This window comes from Phyllobates terribilis, unplaced genomic scaffold (assembly GCF_046119375.1).
Source record: "Phyllobates terribilis strain yellow unplaced genomic scaffold, ASM4611937v1 Scaffold_98__1_contigs__length_5973952, whole genome shotgun sequence".
In the NCBI taxonomy this organism is placed as follows: domain Eukaryota; kingdom Metazoa; phylum Chordata; class Amphibia; order Anura; family Dendrobatidae; genus Phyllobates; species Phyllobates terribilis.
Genome location: NW_027362858.1, coordinates 5,753,515 through 5,774,582, shown reverse-complemented (window position 1 = coordinate 5,774,582; position 21,068 = coordinate 5,753,515). Strand labels below are relative to the sequence as shown.

At 47.4% G+C, this 21,068-nt stretch overlaps 1 protein-coding gene across 1 annotated transcript in view; it reads right to left on the bottom strand.

Moving 5' to 3' along the window:
* Nucleotides 1-2,931, bottom strand: part of LOC141198633 (uncharacterized) — a 54,915-nt gene extending 51,984 nt beyond the window's left edge. Inside the window, exon 1 of the mRNA XM_073663075.1 lies at nucleotides 1,796-2,931. Coding sequence (XP_073519176.1) covers nucleotides 1,796-2,792 — 997 coding nt within the window. The 5' untranslated portion in view covers nucleotides 2,793-2,931. The remainder of the gene's footprint in view (nucleotides 1-1,795) is intronic.
* Between the last annotated feature and the right edge of the window lie 18,137 nt (nucleotides 2,932-21,068).

Below are 21,068 nucleotides of genomic sequence, written 5' to 3'. Positions count from 1 at the left end.
CTTCAGCAGACAGTATGTCTGCGAAATAAAATATAGAATACTACAATTTATACAAATCTGATATTAATGAGACATAGATTTTCAGCACAGGGGCTAAAAGGGAAAGAAGACACAATTTTTCAGAACTGTAACCCCTACCAATGAGCCACAAATCCACAGTATTCAGATAACTGACAACAGCTATGCCATGTTTACTATCTAAGTGAAGATAAAATCCCAATGGAAAATATGGCATCAATCTTGAACTTTTGGGATCATCCGGAGAGGCGTTATCACATAAGTTGGGGATTTCATAAAATCATGAATGGCTGAGACCAGCCTATAACTTGACCCATGTGAGGTCATCATGGGGGAGTGTGTGGGTGGGAATCAGGAGTTGATAAAAGATCAAGCCAAATCATGATCTGGGTTCCTGTAGAGCAGTGTTTCTCAACTCCAGTCCTCAGGACCCCGCAACAGGCCATGTTTTCAGGATTTCCTTAGTATTGCACAGGTGATGGAAGTTCTCTCACCTGTGCAATACTAAGGAGATCCTGAAAACATGATCTGTTGTGGGGTCCTGAGGACTGGAGTTGAGAAACACTGCTGTAGAGAGATACATTTCGGTGTCTGCATGATTCCCGTCCACTGGACGTTCTTCAAACGAAGCGCTTTCCTTTGGTAGGCCGAATCATACCTGTGATGGTCGTAGTAAGTTTCTTTTTTATTATTTTCATTTTATGTAATTGTATACAGTATTGTTTTGTCCCCTTTGTAAAATCTTTTGTATATTTTTCATTGGAATTAAATATAACATTTAACAGTTCTGTTCCTTTTGTTCTGTAACCGTGCCTCAAAGCCATACACTATCCAATCGGCCTTATAAACGATTGGTGATGGCAGCGAGTAGTCTGGAGTTATCATGGAGTTAGCGGTGATTGTTCGGGGTTATATACACATATTCCATGTTTTGGAATCCGGAGGTGTATATACCATACGCTCACTGTTAGTTTTCTGATAACCGGTCTGTTAGTGCAAACAGCCTGTGGCCTCCAATCATCAGCCAATCGTGTAATTGTCCGGCCGATAGGGGGCAGCAGAGAGTTGTTCACTCAAGAGATCACAGTGGGTGGTTTTGAATGACCTTCCCAGACTGTAATAGGTAATAAATCACTAACAGGTTATAAAATACATTTTTTGTGCAAAAAAAGTTTAATGTGAATTTTTTCCTTCCACATTCCATTAATTCTTGTGAAGAACATTAAGGGCTAATAAAAATCTTGAATGTGGTTTTGAGCACCTTGTGGGTTACAGTTTTTAGAGTGGTGTCACTTTTGGGTATTTTCTGTCATACAGTCCCCTCAAAGTCACTTCAAATGTGATGTGGTCTCTAAAAAAATGTTTTTGTAAATTTTGTTGGAAAAATGAGAAATCGCTGGTCAACTTTTAACCCTTACAACTTCCTAACAAAAAATATTTTGCTTCAAAAATTGTATGGATGTAAAGTAGACATGTGGGAAATGTTATTTATTTACTATTTTGTGTGTCATAACAGCGCTCTGATTTAAGAGCATAAAAATTAAAAGTCTGAACTTTGCTAAATTTTCACCAAATTTCCATTTTTTTTCACAAATAAACGCAAGTCATATCAAACAAATTTTACCACTGTCATGAAGTACAATATGTCACAAAAAAACACTCTCAGAATCAGTTCCAGAGTAAAATTTGGCCTGGTCATGAAGGTGAAAACAGGCTCGGGGGATAAAGGGGTTATGAAGATACAACTTTTGGTTCAAATATTTCTAACATTCAGAACATGAAAAAGGCTTCGCCCCTGTGTGAATTATTTGGTGGTTAACTAAATGTGATTTCTGTGTAAAATCTTTGCCACATTCTGAACAGGAGAAAGGCTTCTCCCCAGTGTGAGTTCTCTGGTGGTTAACTAAATGTGATTTTTGTGTAAAATATTTCCCACATTCTGAACAGGAGAAAGGCTTCTCCCCTGTGTGAGTTCTCTGGTGGTTAACAATACTTGATTTCTGTGTAAAATATTTCCCACATTCTGTACAGGAAAAAGGCTTCTCCCCTGTGTGAGTTTTCTGGTGGTTATCAAAACTTGATTTCCGTGTAAAATATTTTCCACATTCTGAACAGGAAAAAGGCTTCTCCCCTGTGTGAATTCTCTGGTGCTTAACCAAATCAGATTTCTGGTTAAAACATTTCCCACATTCTGAACATAAAAAACGTGTCTCCCCTGTATGAATTCTCTGGTGGTTATCAAAACTTGCTTTCCGTGTAAAATACTTCCCACATTCTGAACAGAAAGAAGGCTTCTCCCCTGTATGAATTCTCTGGTGCTTAACCAAATCAGATTTCTGGTTAAAACATTTCCCACATTCTGAACATGAAAAAGGTTTCTCCCCTGTGTGAGTTCTTTTGTGTATAGCAAGAAACCATTTATGGTTAAAATATTTCCCACATTCTGAGCAGGAAAAGGGCTTCTCCCCTGTGTGGGTTCTCTGGTGCGTAACAAAATTTGATTTCTGGTTAAAACATTTCCCACATTCTGAACATGAAAAAAAGCTTCTCCCCTGTGTGAGTTCGCTGATGTACAACAAGTGTTGATTTGTCTGTAAAACATTTCCCACATTCTGAACAGGAAAAAGGCTTCTCCCCTGTGTGAATTCTCTGGTGCCTAACAAAAGCTGATTTCTGGTTAAAACCTTTCCCACACTCGGAACAAGAAAATCTATTTTCCACTGTATGAATTTTTGGATGTTTAAAAGACATTTCAGGGGGAAAACTATTTCCATATTCTGAACATGAAAATGGCTTATTTGCTTTAGGAGCAGTTTGTTTTTTAATGCTTATTTTGTGACTTTGATTTTCCTTAGTAGTCGGTAATGAATCAGAAGACAGGACCTCTTTCAAAGGATCAGATGACAGATCTTTGCTGTGAAGGGATGATGGTATATCTGGAGCAATGGCATTCACCTCAATTGTATCCTGTGGGATCTCGAGATCATCTGATTTAAAAACTGAAGATGTCGGCAGTCCCTCTGATCTCCTGGTACAGTGATCTGCTAAGAATAAAACCAAGTATTATTTTTGAATAAAATATCCTTGAATTTTATATTTTTGAACATTTCTACTTAAACTCTCTCTAGAAACAGCAAATTGTTAAAAATATTGAATTTTTCACCAAGACAATGACCGTTCACAGTCTAATAGAAAATCTCATAGGATGAACCAGTACACACGGAGCGTGGTGTTCAACTGAGTTCATTCTGCCTCCCAAATTTGTTATAAAAATCCACCAAACAATGTTATGTTGGCGAAAATAATACCAATAATAACTTCTACACATCTTGCAAAAAAACAAGTCCCCACTCAGGTCCATCATCTGTCAGTGGAAAAACAAAGGTTTGAACATCATTATTGGCTCAAAGGCTCTTGAAAAGCAACATGGCTTCCATAAACCAATCCAGCAATATTCGCTCTCCCAAAGTCATATCATCTCTTGCTTTTCAGCCTCGCAGTGCGCCCAAACCACATTTAGCATCCATGTATTTGGCATTACTATAGTGAGAAGAACCCACTTAATTTACAGTGTGTGTCTCCAGGAGCACAATCTGGGCACTATGTGTTGGGCAATAAAATGGCAATTTTTACTCTTCAGCATCCACTGCGTGCTAATTTCCAGAAAGTGGCTGTGAAGTCAATATAGTCACTACTCCTATAGATTAATTCACTGAGGGTTATAATTTCCAAAATTGAGTCACTTTATGGGGATTTCTACTGCTCTGGTTTTCTGCCATTTTTTTTCATGTTGGGGCTTCGGCAAATGGTGGGTCCCATTTCATCTGGGATCTGCTCCTGCGACATCTGCTTCTGCCACTAGGTGCTGCCTTATTCATCCTGCAGGCAGCGCTGGTGATGGAGGAGATGTCGGATCCAGAAGCTCTGGGTGGTGCAGGCTCTGTCCAGCCACTAAGATTAGGGTGCCTGGGACCTGTAGTACCTTCCCATCTGGCAGTATGTGTGTGTGTCCTGTACAGCTGGAGTAATCTGCTCCCTGCTTCAGCCCATATGCAAGCATCACACCCTACAAAAGCTATAAGCATTGTGGGGTTTCTACTCACTTGGGTGCGTTGGCAGGCAAACAAGAAGCATGTTCCTTTAAATGTCCATGTTGGCTTATAAATTCATAAACCAGGCAAAAGCAAAAGGAATACAAACAGCCTCTAGTTCAGGCAAAAACAAAGTAAAGATTCCTTAAGGCAAAGTCTCTGGTTTGCCAGTCCTGTGGGCACACAAGCTGGGTGGCATCCAGGTCACTGGCTCAGTCGGAAGACCACAACACACAGGAGGCCTTCTCCCTCCAAACACACAGAACATGTGCCAAACAACGGCCTCCATTTTATATTTTAACCACACCCAGAGGTGAGGTATGTGGGTAGGTAGAAACGCCTATCTCTCCAACTACCCGTAACCCGGTCCCAGATACACCAAACAGTCCTCTTAGTGCTTAAGTGTACTAGAGTAACATTCCGAGTTACATCACAGAGGACAGCCATCTCTGTGATACCTACCTCCTATAAACTACGTGTCCGTTAGCCCCCTTAAGCATATTGTCGTAAGCTTCCAGAAACAGCCTAGTTTTCCTCTGGTTCAGTCCTCCTGTTGTGGCCCCTGCCCGTTTACTGACTACTCTTGAGTCTTCTGATTTTGTATTTTCACTGCCCTCATGGTTATGACCCGGCTACCTGACTATTCTTCTTCCCATCTCACACCACAGAACAGCAGATACCACCATGGCCCAAGCCTAGGGGTCTCCGTGCAAGTCCAAATCCATGTAGTGTAGAATGATTAAAGGTTAATGAGCAAGATAATCCATGGGATCTGGAAAATAGAGTAGATAGCGCCAAGACTGTTTGTGGTAGCCATCTTTTGAGCTGCAAGGTGACCAAGAACAGTGCCCCCAATACATTGTGTCTGCAAACAGCAAGATCTGCATTCGAATAGCTAAATGGCGCTCCTTCCCTTCTTAACCTTCCATGTGCCCAGACAGTAGTGTATAACCGTATATAGGGGATTGTTGGATTCAAGAAAAGTTGGAAAATAATTTGTAAGGTCCAATTGTTTACCATTATCCTTTGTGAAGAATTCCAAAGTTATCACCACATAAAGTGACACAAGTCAGATTTGAAGAATGGGGCTGATTAGGAACACAAAACTGTCTGCAGGAAGTGGTTAAATCACAGTATAGACAATAACACATCTACTAAAATGATCAAACTGAACAGTCTTCACCAGTAAAAATTGAGTAACTAGTGGTGAAACCTCTCTGGGGTAATTAGAGTATGGGGCTCGGTGGCTCTTGGCAATCTAAACTCTCGTAAGGGACAATATTTTATGTCAGATGAGTTTCAAGAAGAAATATTAGACCTTGAGGCCGAGTTCACACGATGCGTTTTTAATGCGTTTCCGCTGCGTTTTTGCAGCTGCGTAAACGCCGCGGAAACGCATTAAAAACGCATGGTAGAAGGGCAGCAATGTTCCCCAATTGAAATCCGCATGTGCTGTGCCCATGATGCGGATTTTTCCGCAGCGTAAACGCGGCGCTCAAAAATACGCAGCATGTCCATTAATTTTGCGGAAACGCTGCGTTTTCGCCACCATTGACTTGCATTAGAACGCGCCAATTCTGCAAGACTGCATCTGTACTTGCATAATTGATGCGTTCTAATGTGCGGATGGTACCCGGGTGTGGAGGAGAGGAGAGTCTCATCCACTCCCAGGTACCATTAAAAAATCTGTAAAAAAAAGAATAAAATAAAAAATAAATGTATACTTACCTTCTGTTGGCCCGCTCACCGCTCCTGCTTGGTTCCCGGCACTTTGCAGTGAGTTGAAGGACCTGCGCTGACGTCAGAGTCATGTGACGGGTCACGTGACGCTGACGTCGGCAGGTCTTTCAATTCAAAGTTGCCGGCGAGGGAGAACGGAGTGAGCGGGACAGCGCGGGCCATCGGAGGCAAGTATATACACTCTCTCGGGTCACACTATATAAATCCATGCTGTTTGCATGGATTTATATAGTGTGACCTAGTTGTCAAGCACTTTCCAGGTGATGCTAAAATCGCCTGGAAAGCGCTTGTCAATCCACATGCGGAAACGCATGTGAATCTGCATGTATTCCGCAGGAAAAACGCATGCACAATCTGCATGCGTTTTTTCTGCCAGGGAGATGCAGAAATGATGCAGAAATTTTCTGCTTCATTTCTGCATCGCGTGCACATACCCTGAAAGAGAACTTTTTATAATACTGCAGAGCTGAGGTGTCTTAAATTTAGCTTACAGATATATCACGGCACACGTGTAATGTTTATGTTGTTTATCGTTAACCAAACCAGTTTGGACGTCCTGCCGAGATGTTCCCTTGACTCGCGTTTCATGATCAGCTTCTCCCGAGGGCATCCACACTTGTTTGTCTTGCTTTATATACTTATATTTGTTACATGACACTGCCATCTATGCACCAGCACTTTTACTAGTGTTGCTGTGTTCGGTGGTCTCCTATGTGCCTTGTATAGCTTTTGAATGAATTCTAGGTATTTATACCTTTTGTCCATACTTCATTTCACTTGACTTTGAATGAGCTAATGTCGGCCTATTATGATTATACACAGCATGCAGAATTATTAGGCAAATTAGTATTTTGATCACATGATACTTTTTATACATGTTGTCCTACTCCAAGCTGCATAGGCTTGAGAGCCAACTACCAATTAAGTAAATCTGGTGATGTGCATCTCTGTAATGAGGAGGGGTGTTGACTAATGACATCAGCACCCTATATAAGGTGTGCTTAATTATTAGGCAACTTCCTCTCCTTTGGCAAAATGGGTCAGAAGAGAGATTTGACGGGCTCTGAAAAGTCCAAAATTGTGAGATGTCTTGCAGAGGGATGCAGCAGTCTTGAAATTTCCAAACTTTTGAAGCGTGATCACTGAACAGTCAAGCGTTTCATGGCAAATAGCCAACAAGCTCGCAAGAAGCGTATTGGCCAAAAAAGGCGCAAAATAACTGCCCATGAATTGAGGAAAATCAAGTGGGAAGCTGCCAAGATGCCATTCGCCACCAGTTTTGCCATATTTCAGAGCTGCAACGTTACTGGAGTATCAAAAAGCACAAGGTGTGCGATACTCAGGAACATGGCCAAGGTAAGGAAGGCTGAAAAACGACCACCTTTGAACAAGAAACATAAGATAAAACGTCAAGAAAGGGCCAAGAAATATCTTAAGACTGATTTTTCAAAGGTTTTATGGACTGATGAAATGAGAGTGACTCTTGATGGGCCAGATAGATGGGCCAGAGGCTGGATCAGTAAAGGGCAGAGAGCTCCACTCCGACTCAGACGCCAGCATGGTGGAGGTGGGGTACTGGTATGGGCTGGTATCATCAAAGATGAACTTGTGGGACCTTTTCGGGTTGAGGATGGAGTGAAGCTCAACTCCCAGACCTACTGCCAGTTTATGGAAGACAACTTCTTCAAGCAGTGGTACAGGAAGAAGTCCGTATCGTTCAAGAAAAACATGATTTTCATGCAGGACAATGCTCCATCACATGCATCCAACTACTCCACAGCGTGGCTGGCCAGTAAAGGTCTAAAAGAAGAAAAAATAATGACATGGCCCCCTCGTTCACCTGATCTGAACCCCATAGAGAACCTGTGTTCCATCATAAAATGTGAGATCTACAGGGAGGGAAAACAGTACACCTCTCGGAACAGTGTCTGGGAGGCTGTGGTGGCTGCTGCACGCAATGTTGATCAAAAACAGATCAAGCAACTGACAGAATCTATGGATGGAAGGCTGTTGAGTGTCATCATAAAGAAAGGTGGCTATATTCATCACTAATTTTTGGGGTTTTTGTTTTTGCGTGTCAGAAATGTTTATTTCTAAATTTTGTGCACTGATATTGGTTTACCTGGTGAAAATAAACAAGTGAGATTATATTTGGTTTTTATTAAGTTGCCTAATAATTCTGCACAGTAATAGTTACCTGCACAAACAGATATCCTCCTAAGATAGCCAAATCTAAAAAAAAAACTCCCCAACTTCCAAAAATATTAAGCTTGGATATTTATGAGTCTTTTGGGTTGATCGAGAACATAGTGTTATGCACACGCCCGGGCTAAGCGGCGTGTGCGTGTGATTGGTAGTGATTCCACTGGACCGTGCCGGAGAGTGAATGCCTGGAGGGGCGTAACTAGGTATTCACCCGATCCGACCAGGGTCGCACGACGGCATACGACGCCAGTGCACCAAGGAGGAACCGAGCAGAGGGACCAGGTGCTACTCCAGGACAGACCCCGGACACGGCTGTTGACCCACACAGGGGAATACAGGAACAGACTGGTAGGCTGGCACACAGACTGGTGGGTATAGGCAGGCACGACTGGTATGCAGGCAGGCGGGTAAGCAGGCAGGGGGGGTACAGGCAAGCACAGCTAGAGTGCAGACAGGGAGGCACTAGCAGGTAGGAACACAGGCGGGATAGGGCCCAGTACACACTGGGACTCAGGAACATTACAGGCAGAGGGGTACAGGCAGGGCAGGACAGGACTGCCGGAGCAGCGGGCAGAACAGGACTGCCGGAGCAGCGGGCAGAAGCAGGGCAGGACAGGACTGCCGGAGCAGCGGGCAGAAGCAGGGCAGGACAGGACTGCCGGAGCAGCGGGCAGAAGCAGGGCAGGACAGGACTCTGTTCACACGGAACAGACAGGAAGGGAAAGACAGAGCCAGACACCCACAGGGTACTTGCAGTGAAGTAGCGAGTGGACCACAAACTCACAAACGGGAGTACAGAGACAACAGGCAGGAGTTAGGTACGAGTTCAGACTCTGCAGAAAAAGGAAGGGAACGGACATAGAGGCAAAACAGGTAAAGGATAGGAGAGAGTTCAGACTGGAACTGAGTGTACGGAGGAGACCGACACTGCAGCGGGATACAGGAGCGGGTCTGGGAATACTGCCCCCAGAGAGGCGGGACGAACAGGCAAGGAGCGTGTTCAGACAGGACAGACAAGATACAGGAGCGGGTCTAGGTAATCGGCCCCTAGAAGGCGGGAGGAACAGGCTAGGAGCGTGTTCAGACAGGACAGACAAGATACACAGAAAGGACTCAGTTCAGACACGGGAACTAATACCGCAAAGCAGGAGACATACAGGACTCAGTTCAGACACGGGAGCTGATACCGCAAAGCAGGAGACATACAGGACACAGTTCAGACACGGGAGCAGATACCGCAAAGCAGGAGACATACAGGACTAAGTTCAGACAGGCCTGGAAATACAGCCTCCAGGAAAGGCAGACAAGGAAACAAAGACGGGACCTGGCACCTTCAGAGTGCAAGCACACCCTGAAGGAAACACTATGCTCAGGCAGGGATAGAAGGGAGCTGCTGAGCTATATACCAAGTGTCAGACAGCAATAGGCTGAGGACGCACAAGGGGTGTGACCCACAGCAGGTACAAAAAGCAGGAAGTGATCGGGCGCCGCCCTTAAGCAGCAGAGACAGACACAAACAGACAGCATGGAGGGAAGCCAGAGAGACATTCTGGACAGGAGATCAAGTGCGCGCTCCTGCACAGTGGGAGATGGACCACTATGCAAGGACGCCGCCAGGTATGTTACAGTACCTCCCCCCTTACGCCCCCTCTTCTTCAGGCCTGCCAGAATCTTCCGCAGGGAATTCGAGGACCAGTCGTTCACTGGGTTGGAGGGGGACAGAGACTTGAGGGTAATCTCTGCTTCGAGGTACATCTTGTCAAGCTCACAGGAAAAAATAGACGGGTTATCAGGTACATAATGAGGAAAAGTCACTGTCTCTTTGTTATCTGGTGGTACCCCGGAGGATTCAGGAAACAACTGGAGGTCCTCCGCCGGGTCAGAAGAGTGCAGAGGCTCAGAGAAAACAACTGCTTCAGAGTACACTAGGTCGGACTCACTGGAGGAGGCAGGCGAGGTATCGGGTACCGAGTATAGGAAAGTCTCTGTCCATTCACCACCAGGTGGCACCCCGAAGGGTTCTGAACACAACTGGAGGTCCTCCGCCTGGTCGGAGGGGTGTAGAGACTCGGGAGTAACCTCTGCTTCGGAGTACACTAGGTTGGACTCACTGGAGGAAGCAGGCGAGGTATCGGGTACCGAGTATAGGAAAGTCTCTGTCCATTCACCACCAGGTGGCACCCCGAAGGGTTCTGAACACAACTGGAGGTCCTCCGCCTGGTCGGAGGGGTGTAGAGACTCGGGAGTAACTACCACTTTGGGGTACCCATTGTCAGGCTCACAGGACGAAGCGGACAAAGTATTGAGTACCGGGTGTAGAGAAGTCTCTCTCCATTTGTCATCGAGTGGTATCCCGGAGGATTCAGGAGGCAACAGGGGATCCTCCGCCAGGTAGTAGAGGTGCACAGACTCAGAGGTAACCTGGGGTTTCTCCGGGATACAGGGAGATGAAGCTTCAGTAGGGACTTCAAGGTTGGGGTCAGGAGGTCTCAGGGAGGACAGACCCTGGCGTGACGGCTTGCCTCTAAGTCTAGCACGTCTGGACTGCCTCTTGAGGTTGAGAGAAGTATTCCGGAAAGCGTAGTCACCCTGTGAGGATTCTGGGTGGGCAGTAGTCTCATTGGGCTGGAGGACTATTGCGCTACCCACACACATTACCCATCGGGGCTGCTCCGGGATATTGGGAGGTGAAGCTTCAGCAGGAGCCTCCGGGTTAGGATCATCGAAGACCATTAGAAAGGCCACCAGGAAGGCCATTAGGTCCCGGAGGATCGGATCCTGTGTTTCATATAGGGGGTTGATCCATTCCAAGGCATCACCCGCCAGGTAAGACATAATAAAGGCCACTTTAGCCCAATCGGAAGGAAAATAGAGAGGGTAGGCCTTAAAGTGTAGCATGCATTGCTCCACAAATGCACGACACTGTCTTGGATCCCCATAGTAACGTGGCGGATCCGCAGGAACGAGAGCTGATAGATCCATCTGGACGGTGCGTAATTTCGCCTGGAACTCAGCTAAGAGAAAAAAAATTTATTTATTTATTTTAATGCATATATTCGCTGGAAAACTTCTCAGAGGGCGAAGGCCGTGGGGCTCAACGGGAACCATGGCCTGAGCATGCTGTTATGCACACGCCCGGGCTAAGCGGCGTGTGCGTGTGATTGGTAGTGATTCCACTGGACCGTGCCGGAGAGTGAATGCCTGGAGGGGCGTAACTAGGTATTCACCCGATCCGACCAGGGTCGCACGACGGCATACGACGCCAGTGCACCAAGGAGGAACCGAGCAGAGGGACCAGGTGCTACTCCAGGACAGACCCCGGACACGGCTGTTGACCCACACAGGGGAATACAGGAACAGACTGGTAGGCTGGCACACAGACTGGTGGGTATAGGCAGGCACGACTGGTATGCAGGCAGGCGGGTAAGCAGGCAGGGGGGGTACAGGCAAGCACAGCTAGAGTGCAGACAGGGAGGCACTAGCAGGTAGGAACACAGGCGGGATAGGGCCCAGTACACACTGGGACTCAGGAACATTACAGGCAGAGGGGTACAGGCAGGGCAGGACAGGACTGCCGGAGCAGCGGGCAGAACAGGACTGCCGGAGCAGCGGGCAGAAGCAGGGCAGGACAGGACTGCCGGAGCAGCGGGCAGAAGCAGGGCAGGACAGGACTGCCGGAGCAGCGGGCAGAAGCAGGGCAGGACAGGACTCTGTTCACACGGAACAGACAGGAAGGGAAAGACAGAGCCAGACACCCACAGGGTACTTGCAGTGAAGTAGCGAGTGGACCACAAACTCACAAACGGGAGTACAGAGACAACAGGCAGGAGTTAGGTACGAGTTCAGACTCTGCAGAAAAAGGAAGGGAACGGACATAGAGGCAAAACAGGTAAAGGATAGGAGAGAGTTCAGACTGGAACTGAGTGTACGGAGGAGACCGACACTGCAGCGGGATACAGGAGAGGGTCTGGGAATACTGCCCCCAGAGAGGCGGGACGAACAGGCAAGGAGCGTGTTCAGACAGGACAGACAAGATACAGGAGCGGGTCTAGGTAATCGGCCCCTAGAAGGCGGGAGGAACAGGCTAGGAGCGTGTTCAGACAGGACAGACAAGATACACAGAAAGGACTCAGTTCAGACACGGGAACTAATACCGCAAAGCAGGAGACATACAGGACTCAGTTCAGACACGGGAGCTGATACCGCAAAGCAGGAGACATACAGGACACAGTTCAGACACGGGAGCAGATACCGCAAAGCAGGAGACATACAGGACTAAGTTCAGACAGGCCTGGAAATACAGCCTCCAGGAAAGGCAGACAAGGAAACAAAGACGGGACCTGGCACCTTCAGAGTGCAAGCACACCCTGAAGGAAACACTATGCTCAGGCAGGGATAGAAGGGAGCTGCTGAGCTATATACCAAGTGTCAGACAGCAATAGGCTGAGGACGCACAAGGGGTGTGACCCACAGCAGGTACAAAAAGCAGGAAGTGATCGGGCGCCGCCCTTAAGCAGCAGAGACAGACACAAACAGACAGCATGGAGGGAAGCCAGAGAGACATTCTGGACAGGAGATCAAGTGCGCGCTCCTGCACAGTGGGAGATGGACCACTATGCAAGGACGCCGCCAGGTATGTTACACATAGTTGTTGATCAATAATAAAATTAATCCTCTAAAATAAAACTTGCCTAATAATTCTGCACACAGTGTATTAATATATGCACATTGATTCCCCCCCGAGTCACATTGGAAACGTGTGTTCAGCTATCATGTCTAGATCTCTTTACATATATTGACTTCTCTCAAACCATCCTGTTTGTGTCCTTTCTGTTCTAGCTACCCAGTATATAACATTATCATCCCACTTGGATTATATTAATATTTCACATACTTATGTATAAGTTTTATACAGGCTTGGTCTTGGAGTAGATCAGTCTCACATTTGGGCGAGACTGGGCGTACTCTTGTATTTTGTGAATGGTATAAATTGTCATCTAATCTCAATACTTATCTGTGATAAGCTACAGTGTACTCTAATGGCAGTTTTTTCTTTATTCTTTCAATAGGTGTTCACCTCTGTTTTAACATCTCCTTTCATACTTTTAATTTTACTTGTGTGTTATGTATGATGTGGAAACTAATAAAATTACTTGTCAGGGTTCCTCAGTGACGACACCGGAGAGATCACACAATAGCTCACCGTTGCCGTCACTCTGTCATTTATTCACAGGATTGAGCAGGGATTCGTGAGCACACGATCCCGATTACTTACTACGTAGGTATCGGCAAGCACACAGCGAGCGTATGGCATACATACCTCCGGATTCCAATGCATGGAATATGTGTATATGCCCCGTACGGTCGCTGCCAACTTCACGATAGCCCACTTATGACTATTTGCTGCCACCACCAGCCGCGTTTGAAATATAATACAGGTCTGGCCGGATGCCTGCGTTTGGTAGCATATATGGCTTCGGGGGAGGGAACGATTACAGAGCAAAAGAAACAAGACTATTAAATTTTATATTTAATCCAAAAGGCAGGCAGTGTTAGGAAAAATCTACAAATATTTTACAAAGGGAACAATTACAATACATATAAAGTTACATGAAATAAAACAGGATTAAAAAAGACTTACTATATGATCGCTGAGACAATTCAATATAGGTGGAGGGGAGACACTCCGCTTGATTTGAGCGTTATCAAACGCAATCCTTTGCTATGATAAACATATACTCCCGGGCCAAAGAAAACCTCAGCAGATTCTTTTTTGCTGAAGGGGGAACCTGCCCACAACCCCCCCTGTCCTGACATCACAGAGGCTGGGCTCTAGCCTGCACATTTTTAGTAAGATATCTGGTTTTGGGGATAACTTATTGCTGTTTAATCCCAGAAGCCCAAACGTGATACCATATTTTCCATTGTAAATTTACCTGCATTTAGAGACCACACATGGTGTAGTTGTGATCTGCTATTCTGGTACTTTTGCATTAATGCTCCCCAAACGGGATTACAGCTATGGAAAAATAGCATGTTGTTCCTTGGCTGACCCTGCCACTAAAAATATAGGTCCCGTTATTATCGGACATATGGAACTTTAGTTATTTCATATTTAGTTTTGGCTCCGAAAATCCTCCGAGACCTATGATAAATTCCCTTTAAAGTCCTGGGAATCAAGCTTCCTCAGCTGGAGCTAAGTTGTCGCAGCGTGTGTCTAATTAACTCCTGCCTCTGCAGGGGGAAAGACCCTCGCATTTTTAATCGGGTTGGTGACACCTCTTGTGTGCCAGCATTTCTTTAAGTTACTTTGGCTGTGGGTGATAATTTGCAGGGAGACAGATGCTGGGCTGTCAGCTCTCCTCTTGTGACAAATGGAGGATAAGGGAGGGGTGAGAGGCAATGAGGGGTCTGGGAGAGAGACTTCTTAATATCTATGACAGTGGTGAAGAAAATATTTTCAATTTTTCTATGACATCTCCCCCTCTTTGAGGTGGCGTAGGGGCGGATTTACAGATTGCCCCTTAAGCCTACCTCCTCGGTATCTCCTTGACGGGACAGCCCGTCGTTCACTACCCTTGTTGTGCTGAATGGTAAAATCGTACTGCTGTAAAGCTAGGCTCCACCGCAGTAATTTGCCATTGTCACTGGACACCCGATGCAGCCAGCTGAGGGGGTTGTGGTCAGTCACTATGGTGAAGTTGCACCCATATAGATAGGGCTGCAGCTTCCGCAGGGCCCACGCTGTATTGAGGCAGTCCTTCTCCACAGTGGCATATGCTACTTCCCGGGGTAAGAGCTTGCAGCTGAGAAACATCACTGGATGCTCTTCCCCCTGCTAGTTTACCTGGCTGAGCACAGCACCCAGGCCAAACGCACTGTTGCCCGTTTGGACCACAAACCGCCAAGCGAAGTCCGGGGCCTGCAGAACTGGGGAACTGGCCAGGGCAGCTTTCAGCGCCGTGAAGGACCACTCACAGTCAGCTGTCCAGTCGTCTGTGGTAGCTTCTTTTTCGTGAAGTCCGTCAGGGGCTTAGCAAGGGCACTATAGTTGGGCACAAACTTCCTATAGTATCCTGCCGTACCCAAGAAGGACAACACCTGCTTCTTGGTTTTGGGGGAAAGCCAGGAGGTGATGGCACCAACCTTCCCGGGCTCAGGGTTCGCCAGGTGTTCCTCCCAGGTGGGACTGAAGACGGCAATGTCATCCAGGTAAGCAACCGCGAACCCCTCCAGTCCCTCGACCAGATGGTTGACTAATCGCTGGAAAGTGGCAGGTGCATTCCTCATGCCAAAGGGCATGACAAGGGATTCATACAGCCCAAACGGTGTAATGAAGGGGGACCTCTTCTGGACCTCCTAAGACAGAGGAATCTGCCAGTATCCTCGACTCAGGTCCATAATTGTGAAGTACTGGGCTCCAGCTAAGCGATCCAGCAGCTCATCGATGTGTGGCATTGGGTACGCATGGGGAGCTGTGAAAGCCCACGCACTTTTGGACCTTTGGATCACCCCCAAACCCAACATTTCATCTATCTCTGCCTTCATGTCTTTCTGCACCTCTAAAGACACATGGCAAGCGGATTGACTCTCTGTAGGAGGACAGCTAGCTGTGTCCTCCCTGGCACACCCATGAAGAGGGTCAAGTAAGGCTGGAACACCTCTCGCAGCTGGGACTTCTGGTCTGGGGATAGCTGCGGGTTGAATTCCGCACCCTTAATAGACCCTCCGTCCCGGGCAGCGGCCAGTAAGTCCACAAGGACTTCTGTCTTGCCTTTTTCAGGGATGCTACACACAGGAAGGGCACAGGCCTCCCGGTCATGATGAGCCTTCATCATGTTGACGTGGAAGACCTTCTGCCTCTTACGGGCATGGTCAATGGGGACCACGTAGTTCACATCATTGAGGCTCTGGCATATGGGGTATGGGCCTTCCCAGGCCATCTGAAGCTTGTCCTGGGGACTAGGACCCACACCTTCTGACCCACTTTGTACACCCGCTCCTGGGCGTTCTGGTCGCACCACAGCTTTTGGCTGGCCTGGGCCTGCACCATATTCTCATGTACCAGCTGCGTCATTGCCTGCATTTTATCATAGAGAAGCATGACATACTCTATGATGAACACTTCGGGTGAGTTCAGTTCCCCTTCGTAGGATTCTCTTACCAGACCAAGGCGCCCCCGGACTCATCTGCCATACAGGAGCTCGAAGGGGGAGAACCCTGTTGAGGCCTGTGGTACCTCTCTGTAAGCAAAGAGCAGGTGTGGGAGGTACCGCTCCCAGTCGCTCGCATTGGACTCAACCAGAATCTTAAGCATCTGCTTAAGGGTACCATTGAATCGTTCACACAAACCATTGGTCTGTGGGTGATAAGAACTTGATGCCAGGTGCAGCACCTGCATTTTCTAAAAGAGAGCATCCATTAGACGAGACATGAACTGAGTTCCCTGGTCCGTAAGCATGTCCCTGGGAAATTCTACTCTTGAAAAAATGGGCAGAAGGGCATCTGCCACCTTATGAGCCCGAATGGAGGACAGAGCTACTGCATCTGAGTATCGGGTAGCATAGTATACAACAGTAAGGATGAAAAGTTTTTCATTGGCCAGTGGGTCAATGATGTCCACAGCAGTCCTCTGTAATGGCTCCTCTATCAGTGGCAAAGGGATCACGGGAGCCATGGGTGCATGCCCCGACTTCCCCACTCTTTGACACGTGAAACAAGAGCGGCAGTAGTTGGCCAGATCTGTCTCCAACTGGGGCCAATAGAAGTGGTGCGACAGCCAGGCCTTGGCTTTGCAGACACCCAAGTGTCCAGCTAGTGGGATCTCATGGGCAACCCGCAACAACTCCTCCCTAAACTGATAGAGCATGACCAGCTATCTTTTCCTCATCCACTCCTGTTGGGGGTTACACAGGACTGTTTCCCGGTACAACCTCCCCTGATACCAGAATACCCTCTCCTTATCAGAGTCAGAGATGGGCTTCTCTGCGAGGTCCCTTAACGCCTCTAGGCTGGCATTTTGCGCAGGGCCACCTGGAACTCCTGGCTGGTGGTAGCCAGAAGGGACCGGCTCTGCATCCACAGCCAGTTCTGTTGTCCCGCCAGGGGATGAGGGCCCAGAAGGCAGCGCATAATGTGCGTTCAGGGTACTCATACTCCGAGTGACAGCGGCTATGTAGGCCGTCTCCCTGGAGGACAACAACCCTTTACCATCAGCCTGACAGGCTGGGTGCACCACCTCCCCATCAGCCCCCAATACCTCAGGAGCTGTGCCAGTCATGGGACAGCTACGACTGGCCAGGTCACAGTCCATCATGACACTGGTCAGCGGCACGGGACCGCTGGCCTCAAAGTCCCCGTGCCTGCCCTTGGCATGCATACTGGCTCCATTTTGGGGGTCCGAAGCAGCATCACCCCGCAGGGTGACATGGCTGAGCACTTGGTAACCACAAGACATATTATCATTATGCATCATGTTATTGTTCATATCATCAGCATTTTCATCACAGACATTATCAGATCTGGGAGGGTTGTCAGGAATAGATTAGGCAATCAACCATCCCAGAACAGTCACCAATAGCACATTTGTCAGGAGGTTCTCAGATACCCCCACTTCCCGCAAGTCCCTCCCCGCACCCCAGTCTAGGAAAACCTGGGCCACAGGCAAAGGACGGTGAACACCCCCAATCCCAGTGACAGTCAGGGTTTTCCCGGGAATAAGATCTTCAGGGGACACCAACTCAGGGCGGATGAGGGTTTGTTCGGCTCCGGTGTCCTTGAGCCCCATAGTGACTTTATCACCCACGGTGACTGATTGTAAGTTGCCACAGACCAAGGTGGGGCAGGAGCCGCTGATGGCCGGCTTGCTGGAACACTGTCGGTGGTTGTGGGCTTACCCCCATTCCAGCTGGCGGCGGCTGACTTCCGCACCTCTGGCGTGCGGTTGGCCTCATAGGTATCTGTGATCTGGGCAGCTTTGGCGGCTTCCTTCGGCTCCCGGTCCAGCACAAACTGCCTCACTTCCACAGGGCAAAGAAGAAGAAACTGGTCCTTCACTATCAGCTCTTTCAGGTCCTCGAAGATGGTGATTGACAGTCCCTGGACCCACTGCTCAAAGTTGGTCCTGAGCCCATCCACCACATCACTGTAGCTATCATGTGGTCCATGCTGGTGGGCTCTGAACTTCTTTCGGTAAACCTCCCGAGTCAGCTGCTACTGCTTAACAGCCTCAGTCTCCATCTTGTTCTCGAGGGAGAGAAGCAAACAACTCCAGAGCTTTTCCACAGAACCCTGGAGTTAAATACCTGGCCCACTGGGCTTCAGGCAGCTGATACTGTCTAGAGGCTTTTTCAAATCCCCGCAGAAATAGGTCCAAGTCCCTGTCCTTTTCCATTACATCAAATAGCTCAGGACGGGGTTTAAAGCTGTTGGCACTGTTGAACTCATATGTCCGTGTGGAGGGTGGCTCCTTCTGAATCCGGATTAGCTCCAGCTGGTACAGACGCTCTGCTTGGGCCTGCCGCTCCTCTCAGTCAGCTTGGGCCTGTCGCTCAGCAGCCTCTCGGTCAGCTTTGGCCTGTAACTGAGCTCTCTCAGCTTCGGCCTGTCGATCGGCTCTTTCAGCCTGGGCTTGTCGCTCGGCTCTCTCAGCCTGGGCCTGTCACTCGGCAGCCTCTCGGTCAGCTTTGGCCTGTTGCTCTGCTCGCTCCTGGAATTTCAGGATCAGCTGCAGTCGTCCCTCACGATCGTCTGCTGCGAGCTGCTCCAAGGCCATCTGCAGGTGGGGGTCCACACTACCCTGGCTGCGGGTCTGGCTGGCAATAGCAGGTGGCATCCCTGCAACAGCTCCATCGGGGCCTTGGCTGGCCAACAGTTCAGCAATTATTTGGGACTTGTTTTTGCCCATGGGGTCAATCTGTTCCAAATCACAGAGGGCAGTGAGAGTGGCCTTTGACTGCTGGTGATACCAGGCCTCTCCACGTGTAGCCATCATTGCCAGATAAAAGATAGGACAGAAAAACAAGAGAAGGGGAGGGGATGCAACTGATACACGTACAGTAATGTCCCAGATAAAAAATATTAAAACACTGAGTCTGCTTTCTTAAAACTCTGCACAGAATTCTCGCAAGTACCGTGCAATTTTTCAGTCACAGGAATGATTGCTCAGTCCAGCCACTGATGTTCTGTAATATCCCACCACTTGCCACCAATTTGTCAGGGTTCCTCAGGGACGACACCGGGGAGATCACACAATATCACACAATTTTTCATAGATTTGAGCAGGGATTCCGAGCACACGATCCTGATTACTCACTACGTAGGTATCAGCAAGTGCACAGCGAGCGTATGGCATACACGCCTCCAAATTCCAATGCATGGAATATGTGTTTATGCCCCGTACGGTCGCTGCCAACTTCACGATAGCCCACTTATGACTATTCGCTGCCACCACCGGCCGCGTTTGAACTATAATACAGGCTGGCCGGATGCCTGCTTTTTGGTAGCATATATGGCTTCGGGGGAGGGAACGATTACAGAGCAAAAGAAACAAGACTATTACATTTTATATTTAATCCAAAAGGGAGGCAGTGTTAGGGAAAATATACAAAAATTTTACAAAGGGCACAATTACAATACATATACAGTTACACAAAATAAAACAGGATTAAAGAAGACTTACTATACGATCGCTGAGATGGTTCAATATAGGTGGAGGGGAGGCACTCCGCTTGATTTGCGCGTTATCGAACGCGATCTTTTACTATGATAAACATATACTCCCGGGCCAAGAATGCTACTCAAACCTCAGCAGATTCTTTTATGCTGAAAGGGGAACCTGCCCACACCCCCCTGTCCTGACATCACAGGGGCTGGGCTCTAGCCTGCACATTTTTAGTAAGATACCTGTTTTTTGGGATAACTTATCGCTGGTTGATCCCAGAAGTCCAAATGTGATACCATATTTTCCGTTATGAATTTACCTTTATTTAGAGACTTCACATGGCGCAGTTGTGATCTGCTATTCTGGAACTTTTGCATTACCGATCCCTGGAGGCTTATGGCAATGGAAAAATAGCAGATGGTTCCTTGGCTGACCCTGCCACTAAAAATAGATCCCGTTATTATCGGACATATGGAACTTTAGTTATTCCATATTTCGTTTTGGTTCCGAAAATCCTGTGAGACCTCTGATAAATTCCCTTTGACGTCCTGGGAGTCAAGCTTCCTCAGCTGGAGCTAAGTTGTCGCAGAGTGTGTCTAACTCCTGCCTCTGCAGGGGGAAAGACCCTCGCATTTTTAATCGAGTTGGTGACACCTCTTGTGTGCCAGCGTTTGTTTAAGCTACTTTGGCTGTGGGTGATAATTTGCAGGGAGACAGATGCTGGGCTGTCAGCTCTCCTCTTGTGACAAATGAGGGATAAGGGAGGGGTGAGAGGCAATGAGGGGTCTGGGAGAGAGACTTCTTAATATCTATGACAGGGGTGAAGAAAAGATTTTCAAATTTTCTATGACATTACTATTTTATTTATTTTGCCTGTTATACTCCTTGTCTAGTATAGAATTTATATCTTGTTAGGAGTGCCGTTCACTACAAAGTCTGTTTATAGGCTTCTACATTTTAAGTACGTTGTCATTTGGCTTTGTAGTTTACAGATCTGGGCAGAGTCAGCATCTTCTAATTTACGTATGTGGATCTTCCTGGTTGTAAGTTCTATAGAAAAGGACTTTCAATACCCAAAGTCATTTGAACAAATTTGGGTGGAGGAGAATGCTGTGGTCTAGAGGCAAAATGGTGATCACATGATTGTGACACGGCCAGTCTACACAACCGAAAAAGCAGCCACAGCTTGTAGTCTGAGAAAAATCGGAGACGTCTCAACATTTCGTGGTTACTACTCACCTGGGTTGTAATATGTAGGAATCTCCTCTTTACACAACTCATCACCCATCACATATGTATCTGTAGTATTAATATGGGTCAGATCTTCACCCTGAAACAAATATTGTAAAAGT